Below are 16,967 nucleotides of genomic sequence, written 5' to 3'. Positions count from 1 at the left end.
TTAAATATTATCAACTTCAAGATTATATATGTTTTTATATTTTATATAATTTTCATTCTTTAGATTTTAAACTTTAGCATAAGTTTTTGTCATAATATTTTTAATTTTTAAACTTGATTAACTTATAAAGTTATATGTTTTTACTTTTTCTTTAAATTTTCTACGTTTATATATACAAGAGGTAACTTTTTTATATTAGTAATGTATATGTAACTTTTTATATTTGCAAACATTATATATCATTATATATTGATTTATGGTTCAATTTTAATATATTTTGCACTTTATATTTTAGATATTTATGTTGTATTTATAGTTCAATTTTAAAATATTTTGTTATTTGTAGTCTAAACAGGCCACAATTTTGCCTGGATAATAATAGAAATTCCAGAATTTGTGAAAATCTGGGTTACAGCTGTCAAGATTCAGGATTTTGGGTGTCAGAGGGGTTCTTCATGGTGCTGAATCCATTTTTGCCATAAAAAAATGATTTGAACACAAGAACAATCGCATTTCTTGATTTTTTTTTGTTTGCCGGCTTCTGACTGGAAATTCCCCGTTTGGGTGAAATTGTAGCCTCGGTAGACAACGCCATTTTGTTATATGTTATTAAAATATAGATATAAATTATATAACCTAATGGGTTATATTATGGATTTTTCATTTTTATAGTATATAAACTTTTTTCACCTTCAAATATTTCTTTAATTTATCTTATCGCCACTTCCAACTCGCCAGTTCTTGTAAATCTGGGCAAAAGCTCTGGCTATTCTAGATATGGATACTTGTATCCATGCTCCCAATGCTCCCATGTTCCGGAATGCAACATTGGTTGCAAGGCTCTTAGACACGGGACAGGCATTGATATTCATAGTGTGATTTATTCTATTTTATTGGAAACAGGAATGTGAATACTGTGTAGACAATAGAAGGGTAGGCAATATTGGTCGATTTTATTGTTTTCATGGTTCAAGTCTAGTCCAGAAGTACTAAAGCTAAAAGCATATTTTTCTAGGTTAGAATGTTCCATTTGCATATCATTTACAAAATGGATTTTAGTGTTTTTTTTGGTTAAATTTATGGCTGATTAATAAGTATTTTCAGATTCTGATATGGTGGATAATAGTTAAGATTTTGGAGTTCTGTTCAAAGTAACTCAATTTAACTGAAGCTTGTACTGTTTTTCTGGACTTAGTCATACAAAAAATTAGTTTCAGTTTCACTGTCACAAGTCTCAGTGTGTTTGAAAATTTTGTCAGTGTCATTAGTCATGCAAATTCATAATAGTCAATGAAATTAACAAGGAATGAAGTTGAATGGTAATGATTTCATAATTGTAGGTGGCAGATATTTCTGAATTTCAAGCATATGCTGATTTTATTTGGACTAACTATTAGTTAAACACTTGTTTTGGGCAGATTGGACTGAGATGGAGAGTAGAGAAGGAAGTAATCCTTGGAAAAGGTAGTGGACCTTTCTGAGATGGATGATTTCCCTAATTTCCTGGATTGATAGTTTGTTCAGATTGAAAATTTACTTGAATCAAATACAGGCAGTGAGGGAAGTTATCTTAGTAAAATATGGTGCCACTTCTTGATAATCAATTTTTTTTTTCATGTCTACTTAATCATTGCAGAATGAAAACATTCATTAACTAAGATACAATTATTACCTTCAATGATGAAAGGAGGAAAAGCTTTATTGATTAGAAACATGATTGTGAAATGGGTCCCTGCTTAAAAACTAAGTATTCAGGCTGAAATTAACTCTTACTATCTACTCATAACTTATTGTCGTAGAACTACTGTTATAGGGACTATGTTTCAACAGTATTCTGTGTCATATAAATTGAAAGTTGTCATCTTCGGGGCTATGAACCTCTTCACTATTTGAAATTGATAAATGCTTGTTGGCCAACATGGAAAATGTGTCTTACTGCTCTTCATTGACCTGATTGATGAACGTATTTAACAAAGATGGGTCTTTTGGGGAAGTTCTATTGCTTTCTTGATAACCCTCTTGGGAATTTGTAAAAGTTGAATATTAAGGCTCCAAAAAGATGAAGTTGGCCTCCTCCTGGTCAAGTCGGCCCAGTTAAAGGAAGGCACCCATTCAACCTATAAGATGCCAATTTAAGTGACTTGACCTCCTGTCCAAGAGGCAATTTGGATCTGATCATCAAGACTTCTCATCTTCTGTTGAACCATTCAAAGAAGACAAAGAAGAAGGACGAAGTTCAAGGATAAGTTTCTAGCTCAAGAGCAGACCGAACTTATGAGATGATACTTTATCTAATATCTGTGGAAAAGCAAATTTCTGAGACAGAAAGGGCAAGCTTCTGAGTTGTAGGATCGGATTCTATAGATGAAGGAGGAGGATGAAATTCTATCCTAGCTGAGTAGACCAGAGAAAAATTTCTTGGGCCAGCTGATTGACTTGACTAGGAGGATGGACCAGGTTTGACCTAGTGTTTGACTAAGATGTATCTCTATTGAACTGAAGATTTTTTCTATTGAAAAGGTTGCTGGGTTTTTCCCACATGTGGGTTTTCCTAGGGTAAACTCTTGTGTTCTTTGTTTTGGTTGTCTCTTCATGATGTTAATGTCATAAATGTTATAATGTTGATGTATTCTTTGTATTTACTTAATGATGAAATTATGGATAAAATGTGTAAAAGAATTAAATTATGTTGCACGGGGACTCGTCCCCACCAAAATTCATGACGTTTCCTTTGTTTCGGCGATCCGGGTACTTTGGAACTCGTCGGAAAAGTCCCAAATTTGCCGGGGACGCCATTGGGGACTTGGCGACTTCAAGGCCATCCTTGGGCCGTCCCTCAAAAAAAGGGGACTTTTTGGGGATGTCCAAAACGTCCCTCGATAAATTGGGGACGTTTGGACGTCCCCTGATATACTGTGTATTGTTATTTAAAAAATTAAAAACAAGACGTAAGAAATGAAATGTAATTTAAAAAATTAAAAAACTCAAAAAGGTTGTATCTCTGTTGAAACTCAAAAATTAAAGACGTACTGTTGAACCGAGGAATTTCTCTATTGAAAAGGTTGCTGGGTTTTTCCCCCATGTGGGTTTTCCCAGAGTAAACTCTTGTGTTCTTTTTTTTGGCTGTCTCTTCATGATCCTAATGTCATAAATGTTATAATTTTGATGTCTTATGTGTATTTGCTTAATGATGAAATCATGGATAAAATGTGTAAAAGAATTAAACTATGATGCACGGGGACTTGGCCCCACCAAAATACATGATGTTTCCTTTGTTCTGGTGGTTCGGGTACTTTGGAACTCGTCAGAAACGTCCCAAATTTGTCGAGGACGCCATCGAGGACTTCAAGGCCATCCCCGGTTCGTCCCTCGAAAAAATGGAGAGTTTTTGGGGACATCCAAACGTCCTCGATTTATCGGGGATGTTTGGATGTCTCCCGATATATTTTCGGGAGATATCTTCAAAGTATCTTGTCAGACAGTGATTCTCGGTGATCATGGTGTTCTTCCATATGTTTGATCTCTTTCTTCATTTGCTTCTTATCAGATAGACAAGTCAACCATCTAATGCTTCCTGTGAGAGCATTCCTTCGTTGATGCTCCTAGACTTGTCAGCATTTGTTCTTGCTTCTTAGTCAACAATCTTATGCTCCTCCTGTGAGCATATTCTTTTGTTGACCTTCATTGCATTGTAGTACATGCCTTCGAGCATGTCCTTGGTGAAAGAGATTCTTTCATACTTGATCATGTTATAGAACTATTCCCATGACTCAAAAATATACAAATGATAACATGACTAAACTTTGATGCATACATACCTCATCTTGATTCTTCTTTGATCATCCTGGCTTCATTTGATTGACCTTGGTGTGGCCCTTCTTGCTTCATCTTAGCTTGCCTGCATATCATCCTTTTCTTGAATCCCGTGAATGGGATTCCTAATGAGACATCTGTTTTAGTCCATGAACCTTTCTTTGAAGATTCCATTAAAGGATCTTAAAGACCCTTGCCTTGCAAATGTTCCTTTTCCTTTGATGATGGAGGTCTTCTAAGATTCTTAATCATGATCAATTTTCCTTTCATCGTGTATGAGGTCCTATACTAGGTATGTTTTTTCTACATGAATATCTTGAGCTATATCTGCCATGCTCCTATATTCTAGAAGATATTTCTACTTATGCATTTTTGATCATAAATGCTACGTCTTCATGAGTATCTATAATTCTATGCACATCATGCTTCTAGATTCTAGAGGATGTTTCTAGCCATGCAATTTTAATCTATTCCTACATGCTCCTATCTTACTCAAAACTTTGAAAGAAGTCTAGAAGTAAAGAGTTTGACCTAGTCATAGTAGAGATCCGGAGGATCTTCCTTCTTTTGCTTCTTTCACCTCTTGAGTTATGTGAGCTTCTTCCCTCTTCCTTTTGTTGTTGTTGTCCTTCTTAAGCTTAGGACAATTCCTTTTGTAGTGTCCATATTCTTGGCATCCAAAACATTGGATTTTGGACATGTCTTTGTTGTTTGTTCTTCGTGGATCAAACTTGCCAAATTTACCCTTTCTCTTGGCCATGGTAGCAAATGCTTGCTCCTTTGATCCCACATCTTCTTTTGCCTTAAGTATGGTTTTCTCTGTTCTGCATAGAGACCACATTTCACTGAAATTGGTTGCTTCTTCTCTTAGGGGAGCCAAGTTTTCTTGGCATATATGATTGATGTGAAGTTTCCCCACTCCTCACGTAGAGCATTGAGTACTACAGTTGTCATTTCTCTGTCAGACATGACTTCCCCAAGCTCTTGAAGTTGATCTCTCATTTGAAAGATTTTCATGAAGTAGGGAGCTATGCCTTCATTTGTTATCTTCATCTTGTACAATTCATTCCTCAGAGATATTACTTCTTCGGTTGTGGATATCGAGAATAGCTCTACTAGCTTATCAAAAATTTCTTTCGATGTCTCAAATTTGGAGACATAGGGAATGCGAGAGTCTTTGATTGCTTCTATCAGAATCCTTTGAGCTCTTGTCTCATCCTTATTGTACTTGGCTAAGGCTTAAGTCTGTTCCTTAGTAGGGATAGTGATATTTCCTTTGACATGTTCTAGGAGTTCATTCTCCTTGAGAAGTAGATCAGTCCTCTTCTTCCATGCAAGAAAGTTATTGGTGCCTACCAATTTATTGCTTTCCTTGCAAAAAGACATTGATGTATATTCAAAAGGGGACATGTACTTACTTGATAGATTTTGAGATGTAATGGATTTGCTTCCTCCTTGAAGGTTTGATGGCTTGTCTTCCTTGGAGCTTGATGTTCTTCAAGTTGCCTTCTCCAAGTGGGCTTGCTTGATGATAGATTTGCTTGATGACTTGTAGCTTGATGTAGGTCTTGCTTCAATCTGCTCTTCTTTGTAGGTGCCTTTATGTAAGGCTCTTCTTCTAGCTTTGTAGACCTCCTTGATGAATGATGGATTGTATACCCTTCTTGTCCTGGAAGTGATTAAGACTTCTAGGCTTGATGCTTCAACTTTGTAGATGCTTCTTCTTGATTAGTGTTCTTGAGTTGCCCTTTCCTTGATGTGTCACCTTAGCTTTGATTCCATGTTCAAGAATCTAGGGCAAAGTAGTGTAGTGTGATTCTTCGTTACTTGATAACGATTTGTGGAGTATTTTTACTTTTTCTAGTTAGCTTAATCTTTTTCTTCTTATTAGTAATGCATGTGTGTGTACTTCATCAAACTGTTACCAAAACATAAGAACAAGAACACAAGATGTTAGCTCTCTACTAGGGCCAAAACCTCTCTTCTCTTGAGAGGAAAACCCTTTAGTGAATTTCTCTTATTGAAGCTTCTATTGATCAATGCCAAACCCTAAACCCCTAACAAGAGTATCCTCCAAGCAAAAGTCAAGTCCTTCCTTCTTTCTGCACCTTATTCCCTGGTACTTCTTCTGGCACTTTGTTCTCCGACACTTCGTCCTCCTTCCGACACTTCTTCTTCTTGCTATGATTCTTGTCTAGAGTTAGACCTTCCTTGAATGAGTCTTCTAGATGAAGTGTTACTCTTCTATCCCTTGCTCAAGTATATCTTTGACCAACCGAGATCCTTCTTGAGTGTATGACTGTTCTGCTATTCTGCTGCCCTAGTTTCTCGCACGTGTGGAGAGTACCCTTAGTGTATTAGGGTCTTTCTTCCTTTGCTAGAGAGAGGGGCTCCTTCGCTTGTCTTGAGAGACCTTGTGATTCTAGTATCAAACACCAACAACACAAAACTATGAACTGTTTGTCCTTGCTGTCCTACCCGCAAATTTCTCCTCCTCTTCCTCGCACGTGTGACTGTTTCTAGCCCTAGAAACAGTCCTTTACCTTCGCTCTCCCTCCTTTCTTCGCTGCACCTTGTATACCCTTTACCTCGGCTTCTTTCATTCCTCCTTGTCTTCTTTCCCTTGCGGATTTCAGAGCTTGTGTAGTGCGTTGTATTTGGAGTGGACACCATCTATAAATAGGGCACTGTCCCTCCATGTAGGCCGACTTGATTCACTGCTTGTAGGCTGACTTTGAGGGCTGCTTGGAGGCTGTTTTGTTGAGTAGACTTCAGATAGTTTCCATGGTGGTGTAGCATGCTTGAAGGAGCTTCTTGATGGTGCCATAGGAGTGGACTTCGCTTTGCTTGGAGGTTTTCCCTTTGACTTTAATATATGTTTATACATGTTGTAACATGCCCTTAAGCCTTAAGGCCTTCAATATTTTCACTTGACTATTTGACTCACCTATAGCACTTTGACATGTGCTAGACCTACTTCAATGAGCAAGAAACTCATTCTCATATATTATAAAAAAAATATTTCTTTTCTTGAATAAGTACTAATATCAAAAGTACATTTATGAAGACCGAACCTAGTTACACTTCAACACAGAGGGTCTAATGATTGTGTCGATTATACACTTTCCTCTTCTTGAAACATCATTACGAATGATTGAGGAAGTAGATCCGACTATAGCTAGGGCATTGGTCATGCCATTCAGGCATCGATCTAAGCGAATTGGAGTCTCAGGGAAAATAGTAAATATTCTTCGGATGGGGAGATAATTACAATCCCTGCCCCTGCCCTAGATTTAGAGTGTGCTCCTTCGATATACATTACCCACAGTCCAGGAGGGGGCAAAGTGTTGGTGTGTTCGTTATTGAAAATTCTCTATTACCCAATTTTATCGTTTTCTTCCTCTAAATCATTGTCCATCTCTTGGGAGGATGCGATCATAGGGGCAAAAAATACATGTCTAGGAATAGATACATAGGAGTTCTCCTTCCAAGGGAGGTATATAATGGAGCTATCTTCACTAATGGACAAGTTTAGATTTTCAATCAATTGCTTAGACACAATCATCCCCCATGCAGGGCTCATTTTGACTATGACTATGTTGATGGAGAATTCTTTTTCTGGATATGTATGAAAAAAGGCCCTTACTCCTTCCACTACTCCACATACTTTAAGCTCATCATAGTTTAGGATCATCTTAGTGGAACATTCCTTTGAGAGCTTAAGTCCAAGCTTCCTCGTAATGCTTGAGGACATGATGTTAATGGGGCTACTAGAATTTAGAATACAATTTCTTAAGTTGTGACCGTTTATTCCAAAAGCAATGTAAAAGGGATCACTCATATTCAAAGCTAACCTTAGAGGGATTCTTATGGCAAGATCAGGGGGTTCCTTTTTGTGGCCTTTCTATTTTTGTTGATTTGTGGTAGCATCGGATGTGCTCTAGCCACGAAATTTGGTGGAGAGGTTGGGGCACATGAGATCTCCAATACCTAGAAAGGGTTTGGGCAGATTCTAAATAGTTTAGGAGATATTAAAATAATTGATATTTTTAATGTAGTCCCTAAGTCTAAACTTAGGGAAATTAAAATATTAATGTGGATTAATATAAAACTATGTTAGAATGGTCCAAAAGACATGGATCAAGCCAGATCTAATCTTAGCCGTCGATTAGGGACTTAATCTCGGCTGTTGATATGTCAACGAGAAAAGTATAAGAGGAGGCTTGAGGGTCACTTGGAGAGCACACCAGATGATCAGTCATTCTATTCTCTAGAGCGGGGTTTGCTAAGAGAGATAGAATCAGTGATCGGAGTTGTAGCTGAGGGGCATTGAGTACAGAGAGATAGAGAGGCAGAGATAGTTTTTTGTCTTTGAGGTTTCTGCGAGTCTCATGTTTGTGTTTTTCTTCCAGATCCATCGCATTCAATTTCTTTTTAGATCGTCGTTTCGAACCAGCAACGGTGGTTCATCTTCAGGATGTGAAAGAATTAATTGAAAGACTGGTCTTATTTGCTTAATATATATAGTGTCGAGAGAGCAGCGTAGGAGCTAGAGAGAGTGACGTAGTAGCAGCCAAGGCACATGCAGGGCCACATAGAGGCAGCCGGGAGCTGTGCAGTGCTTCAGAGAGGCCAGCGTTGCTGACGTAGAGGGCCAGAAGGCTGACGCAGGGCTTCATGAGACTGACACAGGCCCATTCAGGGTGACGTAGGGCCAGCGTTGGGCAGAGAGAGGCTGAAGCAGTCCAGAAAGGCAGACGCTGGGGTTTCTGGGCAGATTGGAGCTGAGGAGCTACCAGAAGGTTTATTTGGGGTTTCAGCTGGGACATTTGTCTCAGCCTGAGAGGTTCTACTGCCAAGAAAATTCTCTGTTGGGTAAGCCGGATTTGGCATCCAGATTGTACTCTGAAATTGCTTAATAAGAAAACCCTTAGATAGCTGCACCGATTTTCCCGCATTGGGTTTTTCATGGGACATTGGTCCAAAAATATCGGTGTCATTTGGTGTGATTGTTTATGTTTCCTTTAGTTGATGATCTGTAATATGTTGAGCATGCACTAGTGTTTATTTTCAGTATTTACATTGTAAATAACTTGTTAAGTAAAGGAACAAGTAGGTAGGAATAAACCAATGAAGTGCATGGAGGGTTTCTAATTGGTAGACTTAGAAACTTCAACATGGTATCAGAGGGTGGTTGCAGATCACAGGAGAACTGAGGATATCAGCCAAGCGAAGCAATAGCAGTAGAAAACAGTTGTCTTGAGTGACAGAAGGTGTTTCGAGCAAAGCAACAACAAGGGAAGGGTGATGCAGTGTCTGCGTCATCAAGGGTGAGTCAGGAAGAGGCAGCACAGAGGCTAAGGGAGGTTGCTAGGGTTTAGAAGGCTGTGGGAACATTGCAGAGTGGAGTTGGTGAGGTACTGTAGTTAGAACAGTACCTAACAGGGCAAGGTCAAGAGGAGGGAGTTGCTACCAAGGGTTTCTAGCCGGGAAATCTGGATTAGTGGTGTGGTTGCACAGACGATCAGAGTAGGGGGCATCTCGACATCAACAGAAGGATTTTCAGGAGGGAAATCAAGACTCAGAGGGAGTCACATTGAGAACTTCCAGGAGGGAAGTAGAAGAGCATCATGGCACTACACGGAGTAAGAGACCAGGACAGGTTGGATGGAGCATAAAAATTCGTAGTCTGGAAGGCCAAAATCTTATCCGTACTTGACAGAAATCGTGTTAAGCACTTCGCCTTGAAGACGATAGCTATCCCAGTTGACCCAGCTGAGAATGACAAGTACAAGGATGCAATGGTGAGGGCCAAGAGCATCATCCTTGACGAGGTCAAGGACCATGTAGTACCACACATTGTCGAGAAGGAAACGACAAATGAGATGTGGGAGGCCCTAAAGAAATTGTACTAGCATAATTTTGTGCAGAGAAGAATGTTACTATAAAATCAGTTGAGGTCATATCAGGGGAAGAAGGGAGAATCGATTGACACCTTCCTCGGAGGACTGAATGAGATTCGAGATCAGTGGACTGCTATAGAAGCAAAGTTGGATTAGGAATTGATGGTGAGGACAGCGCTGAATGCTGTCTAGAAGACTGGGAGGTATTTGTCCAGAGTATACTGGGCAAAGGGACACTTCCACCTTGGGATGAGATGTGGGCGGCTCTTCGCCAAGAAGAGATCAGACGACAGTCAAAGGTGGGAAGCAGCGGCAAGGGGATCAGAGTCAAGCAGGAGGAGGAGGATGTTGCCCTAGCATCTGAGGGAAAGCAAGAAAAGCGGAAGAAGGATCTCTCCAAGATCAAGTGCTTCCACTGTGGGGAGTTGGGTCATTATGCGACCCAGTGTCCAAGGAAGAAGAGTAAGGGAGAGTCTTCTGAGACTAAGGCAACGCCAGCAAGGGCAGAGAAGGAAGTGTTGACAGACGATGACTGTGCCATGAGTGCACACACCACTTGAGCGGAAGTGGGGAGACATCGAGCTATAGTCAGGCGGACTATAGGCGATGAGGGGCAGGATCCTCGAGGTACCCAGCCTCTTGGATTAGACCTTGCTACGGGAGCCCCGAAGAGGAGTAGCAGGACTGGCTGATGTGGGTAGAGACGGATGCGGATGGAGCGGCAAAGAGAGCTACAGTGCAGGAGTCCCGAGATAGCGCGAGGCTAGCAGGTTGCAACAGTGCGAGAGACACGGGAGTGTTGCACTAGTGCAGGAGTCTCGAGACAACGCAAGGCTAGCAGGTTGCAACAATGCGAGAGGCACAGGAGTGTTGCACCAGTGCAGGATGGCACAGAGAGGTGTGCAACGATGCGAGATGCAGGGAGTTGTTGTAGCAGCGCAAAGGTCAGAGAGGGAGCACTTGTTAGCGGCAGAGGCAGCTTTGGCACCAGGATGGTCTCTAGCCCAACAAAGAGGTCAGAGTTGGGAGATCAATTACTTACTTCTCAGTAACTGAGTTGTAGTGCAGTAGTGGGCAGCACGATGCAACATGATGAGAGGAGTTGCAGTGCGGATGTAGTGTTGGGAGAAAGGACCAGCAACAACATAGATGCAGAGGGAGTTGTCGTACAGATGCAGCAGTGGCAGTGGTAGAACCATGGGCAATAGTACAGGATACAGCAGTGTAGAGGATGGTGGGCAGCAGGGCTAGCATCAACACAGGGACCGATGCCAGATGATCAGAGTAATACTCAGTGAGGAGTATTACTAGAGCACAGTCCTCGCTAAGAGGGGGTGTTGATTTGTGGTAGCATCGGATGTGCTCTAGCCACGAAATTTGGTGGAGAGGTTGGCGCACATGAGATCTCCAATACCTAGAAAGGGTTTTGGCAGATTCTAAACAGTTTAGGAGATCTTAAAATAATTAATATTTTTAATGGAGTCCCTATGTCTAAACTTAGGGAAATTAAAATATTAATGTGGATTAATATAAAACTGTGTTAGAATGGTCCAAAAGACATGGATCAATCATGATCTACTCTTAGTTGTTGATTAGGGACTTAATCTTGGCTGTTGATATGTCAACGAGAAAAGTATAAGAGGAGGCTTGAGGGTCACTTGGAGAGCACACCAGATGATCAATGATTCAATTCTTTAGAGCGGGATTTGCTAAGAGAGATAGAATCAGTGATTGGAGTTGCAGTTGAGGGGCATTGAGTACAGAGAGACAGAGAGGCAGAGATAATGCCGAGAGAGCGGCGCAGGAGCGAGAGAGAGTGACGAAGTAGCAGCCAGGGCTCACGTAGGGCCACGCAGAGGCAGCTGGGAACTGTGCAGTGCTTCAGAGAGGCTAGCGTTGCTGACGCAGAGGGCCAGAATGCTGACGCAGGCCCATTGAGGGTGATGTAGGGCTAGCGTTGGGTAGAGAGAGGTTGATGCAGTCCAGAAAGCCAGACGCTGGGGTTTTTGGGGCAGATTGGAGCTGAGGAGCTGCCGGAAGGTTTATTCAGGGTTTCAGCCGAGACATTTGTCTCAGACTGAGAGGTACTACTGCCAAGGAAATTCTTTGTTGGGTAAGCCAGATTTGGTACCCAGATTGTACTCTGAAATTGCTTAATAAGAAAACCCTCAGATAGTTGCACCGGTTTTCCCACATTGGGTTTTTCTGGGGACATTGGTCCAAAAATAACAGTGTCATTTGGTGTGATTGTTTTTGTTTCCTTTAGTTGATGATTTGTAATATGTTGAGCATGCACTAGTGTTTATTTTCAGTATTTACATTGTAAATAACTTGTTAAGTAACGGAACAAGTAGGTAGGAATAAATCAGTAAAGTGCATGGAGGGTTTCTAACTGGTAGACTTAGAAACTTCAACATTTTTCTTCCTTTATCTTTGGGTAATGTGTCCTCTTTGTTATGGTAAGCATCTTCGTCATCATACGAGTCGTCTTCTTCAACTTGTAACATGTTGATGGAAGTTTGCCTCATGGCTTGATCCAGATCAAACACGATTTTTTGAGCTTGGAATAGACTAGTGGGTTTCTTGTTCCTAGCATCAAAGGCCAATTTCCCTGTGAAAGCGTTGAAGTAAGCAGCTAAGGCCACCTCTTGTGGAGGAGCTAATACTTGGGGAATAGAACGAATAATCATGTTAAACCTATGGTTGAATTCGGCAACGGATTCATTATTACCCTTCTCAGTGGATAGGAGACCCTTGTATAGTTGGACTACATCTTTTTTATGGTACCACCCTTTTTCGAATGTTTCAACAAATCCTTCCCATGAAGAGATGGAGGATAGGGGAAGGGATAGGTACCATACCCGGGCTTTTCCTATTAAGGTTGTGGCAAAGGCAATCATACGGCTACATTCATTGTAAGATGCATCACATGTTTGGTACTCGAACTTTAAAAGATGCTCTTGGGGATCTTCCTCTCCAGTGAACTTAGGCCTATTAGGATCTTTAGGTAAAGAACTAAATAGGGCCCCAATCATATTTGAAAGGTTGAGAGGAATGAAGAACTTGTGCTTTTGTTTCAATCTGTTAATCCTTTTATCAAAGAATGGAGTGTGAGGTCCTTCATCCTTTCTACGATGATAGGTTATGGTTTCGAGGTCTTCCATTCTAAGGAGGATGTTTGTGGAGTCGCCAGAGGAATATTACAAGATGTCATTAATGAATCAATTCCTCAATGATTCACTAGGGAGGCAGACCAACTTCCTCTCCGACAACGACGCCAGAAATGTTACCGCCCAAACTAGCAGGGGATCCTCAAAGGACTACCACTTAAGGGCAACAATGGAGCAATAGCCCACTGTCACCTCGGCTAAGGCTCCCTACTTTTTACTGACGGTCAATGATGGGAGGAGACCTGTTATGACAAGGATCACGAAATGGATGGACCAATGATAGGGTGAGGGGTGATCCTGGAAGCCTATTCACAAGAGAGGCTCAAATATGTGGCTTGCTTGCTTTGGAAGGCAAGGTTGTAGGCTCTCAAGGAAGGGCTTAAAGTGAATTTCAAGGTTTAGGTTTAGGGTATGTATCTTATAATGGAGGTCCCTAGGCCTTAAAATTCTTGTGAAAGCTTAGATTCCAAGTGATCCTTGAAGGATTATCCTTAATAGTGTATGGGACTACATGGGACCAAGTGGACTCATGGTTAGGTCAAGGGATAGGGTTTAGCAACCAAGGATATGCTTGACCTATTCCGGACGGAGAAAGGGACCAAAGGAAGAATCTTAGTGCAAGACATTGTGAGGATTCCAATGAGGTCTTTTGCCTAAGGAAACCAAGGGCAAGATTGATGTTGAGGCTAGGGCTTGAGGTATCTTGCAATCCCATTGTTGGAATTGCCTCAAAATTGGAGGTTGCCTAGGAGAAACCCCCAACATAGAGGATGCCAAGAGATTGAATTTTTTCAATGGGTTGTTTGCAAGATAAATGATGCCCTAAGAGACCTAGAGGACTAGACCTAAAGAAGAGGAGAGGGGAGAAGGAAAATAGGTTTAAGGTGATCACCTTATGGTTGACTAGTGCCTAATCCTTTAGGGAGATTTGGAGTCAAGAGTAATTATGACTATGGACATTGAATTTTCTACGTTAAGGAGGCCTCAAGGACAACTTTGCATGGCATTAGGGCAGCAACGAAAGCAACTTCAAGAACTTTATACTTCGTTTTGCAAAATTGATGGCTTATCAAGATGAATTTTAATGAAGAATCATCTCTAGGAACATTCATTCCTAATACATGGCCCATACATGAAGCATCACTATCTAGAGACCGAATTTCCACAACTTCGCATGAATGGATGCAATAAATTAACCCTAGTATAGCAAATTCCCAATAACAATATGACAAGAATAGAAAAGAAAATAGCGTTAAATTGTACTTATATGTATTAAGAGTATATCCAACCATCAAGAATTTGCCAATCAAGAAGCTCCAAGACAAGAGAAAATAATCCAAACATCAAAATTCATTCCATGCTCCAAAATTCATCCTCCAAGAAGGATAGCGAAATTCTCAAGAGAGATACAAGTCCAATCCAAGTGATGATGCTAAAATGAATTCACATCACTTGTATTTATACACTTCTAATAAGTTCGATTCAGTTAATTAGGCCTACATTAGCACCTAAAATAAAATAATGTGTAAAATAACTAGCTTTTGGTGACAAGCCCACTAAACTAGCTCATAAACAAAAGAGTAAGCCTCTCAAGAGGTCAAATGATCAATAATACATGTCGTTGGGCCTTCTAAGAGGCCCGATGAAGTCCATAGGTGCCATAATAAGAAATAGGACTCCCAAAGTAGTGGACAAGTGGTTGGCGCCTTGTTTTCAAAATAATAAACCTGTGGTGCTCCCAATGGGTGTGGGGAGGGACACAAGTGTTCTCATGGGTCTCCAAATAGATCGAAGATGCCTGTAAACCATCTGCAAAGGATTGAATGATGGTATAAGTGATGTCACATCATCATATAGGTCTTGGGTCATCTACCAAGTGCATGATACAACTGTGGGGCCGACTGGGCATGGTGAACCAAATGCATCTTCCTCGTCTAATAGATGAAACTCGAGCAATCTCTGAACAACTCTAGGGATCCATGGAATGCTGTCTACTGCTGTCGAGGCTGATGGCTCTCTACACATACCCTACATGTGCCAATGTAGCCCTCTAGAGAGTTAGGACCCCGTAGAGGGAGACCAAACCCACAATGGAGACCTTCTGTAATCTGCATAAGATCCAATGCGTCCCCTCGCCTTCGAGTACAACAAGTCATTTAAATAAATCGAGTTAAAGAGCTTACAAACCATGGATAACATATGGGCACTTCATAATGGCATGCCCTTCCATAGTGGGTTTTGGTGTGTGCTAATGTCTCCAAGCTCCAAGGGGGGGTTAACCAAGTACCCTATTAGGTGGTCTGTACTTTTAAAGGGGATGATATGCCCAAGGTACATCCCTCAATTGGTGGTGGCATGTGATAAAGTGATGGAACAGAGTAGGGATGGTGGGGGGAATCCTGGGTCACATGCCAAGGTACAATGGTAGCTAATAAAGGGGAGGCCCACACTTGGGTATATAATGTATAGGAGGGAGCAATTGTGGTACATGAGTTACCTTGACCTTGATTTTTCCACCCTTCTTCATATGCCTTTTGCCTTTTATGTTTTTTCTTTGGTTAACTGCTCGAGGTTCAAGGAGTAAGAGCATGATATATAAAGTATAACAGTGGATACCCCCTTTGAGGTGGGGCGGTTCATTGCCCACCAGGGGTTGGGACAATCATGGGTTGTTGAATGATAAAAGAGGCTCATCTAGGGCCTATAGGAACCATGGTGATGGCCGTGAGAATGGGGTAGAGCTCATGCATTTGGCTTTTGCCCACGTGCTGAATGTGTTTGTCTTGGCCATCTTTTGCATTTTGTCGTACATTTTCTTGTTGAATGTGGCCAATTATTCTTTTACTTTTCTTTTCAGCTGCATCAACCTCTGGCACATCGTTTCAGTCCCAACCCAAGGTGTGGGCAAGGGGAAGGGAAGGCTAACCCTATGTGGACCCAGTAGAGGAGCATGGACCTAGGTGGGAGAAATGATGAATGGGGTTATAATGAGCGCAGGGGGAGTGATGTATGTGGATGAGGGAGTGGGACCACTTAACCAAAATTGTGGTTTCCCATGAAGGACCATCCCAAGAGCCCAAAGGTCAGCAAAGGAGATCTCGCGGGACTAGGGTACAAGGGTAACATCCAAAAGAGGTCTAAGGGACAAGAGCACAAACCTAGCCCACTCTTTCCGCTGAATCCCCCAATTAATTCATGGCCAAGAGTCTCCATGATAAGCAAACTACAATACTCAATTACCAAATGACAAGGCATACCCTTAGGTTTAGGTGGCCCAACTTCAAACATACGATTATGACAGATGGGTGAGGGACCACATAGCTGGCTCAGGTGGCTGAGAAGTGGCACAACGAGCTAGTTGGTGGCTACAAAGGGCTGCTCGCTGCCGACTGAGGACCATCTTGGAGAAAAAATTTCTTGTAGGGATATCACCCATAAAATGGTGGGTAACATGATTCAAGGAAACACCATTTACATACCATGAACTATTTCAAGGAAATATTGCAATTTTTAATATGCACACATGGAAACCCTAATTCACATACGATAGCATGCAAAATGGAAGAAAATCAACATGAAACTTGGCGCAAAATCTAGTAGGCCTTGGAGAGGGGTACCCTACAAGGCTATCACTAGACTAAGTGACAACAGTGGGGTGATGGCCCACTGTCAACAAAGCCAAAATCCCTTGCTCTTTATGGATTTTCACTAATGCGAGGAGTCTCGGTATGTATATAGGTCATGTAATAGGTATTCTAAGCTTAAAGCTGTGTGGTGACAAAGAGGCCTCCAAGGGAAAGACAAAATTTAGGCGCAAGGCTCCAAGACAAGCCAATTCACTTTCCTTGAAAGAGGACAAATTAGGGCAACACAAGGCCTAGTGTTTGATTGATAGGTTGGGGGTTGGAATGACCAAAGGTCAAGGTGCAAAGAAAGGGTTTCTCACAATGTATTCCAACAAGGCTATGGTACATGAAATCCTTAGAAAGCCCTCAAGTTGAAGCTAAAAACAAACGAGGATTTTATCCTAAGGCAAACAACTAGGGAAAGAGAAATTATGAATTAAATTGGAATGAATGCC

General features: G+C 41.2%; 1 protein-coding gene across 3 annotated transcripts in view; it reads left to right on the top strand.

Moving 5' to 3' along the window:
* Positions 1–16,967, top strand: part of LOC149153342 (folate-sensitive fragile site protein) — a 320,620-nt gene that overhangs the window by 148,559 nt on the left and 155,094 nt on the right. For all 3 annotated transcript variants that reach the window (XM_089439784.1, XM_089439786.1, XM_089439785.1), the window contains exon 6: positions 1,419–1,464. In XM_089439784.1, the coding sequence (XP_089295910.1) occupies positions 1,419–1,464 (46 nt within the window). The remainder of the gene's footprint in view (positions 1–1,418; positions 1,465–16,967) is intronic.

The sequence above is a fragment of the Pinus tabuliformis genome, chromosome 9 (genome assembly GCF_031772625.1).
Source record: "Pinus tabuliformis cultivar Carrire ecotype Pingquan chromosome 9, CPIR1, whole genome shotgun sequence".
Taxonomy (NCBI): domain Eukaryota; kingdom Viridiplantae; phylum Streptophyta; class Pinopsida; order Pinales; family Pinaceae; genus Pinus; species Pinus tabuliformis.
Note: the sequence above shows the minus strand (reverse complement) of the source record. Positions and strands in the feature narration are given on the sequence as shown.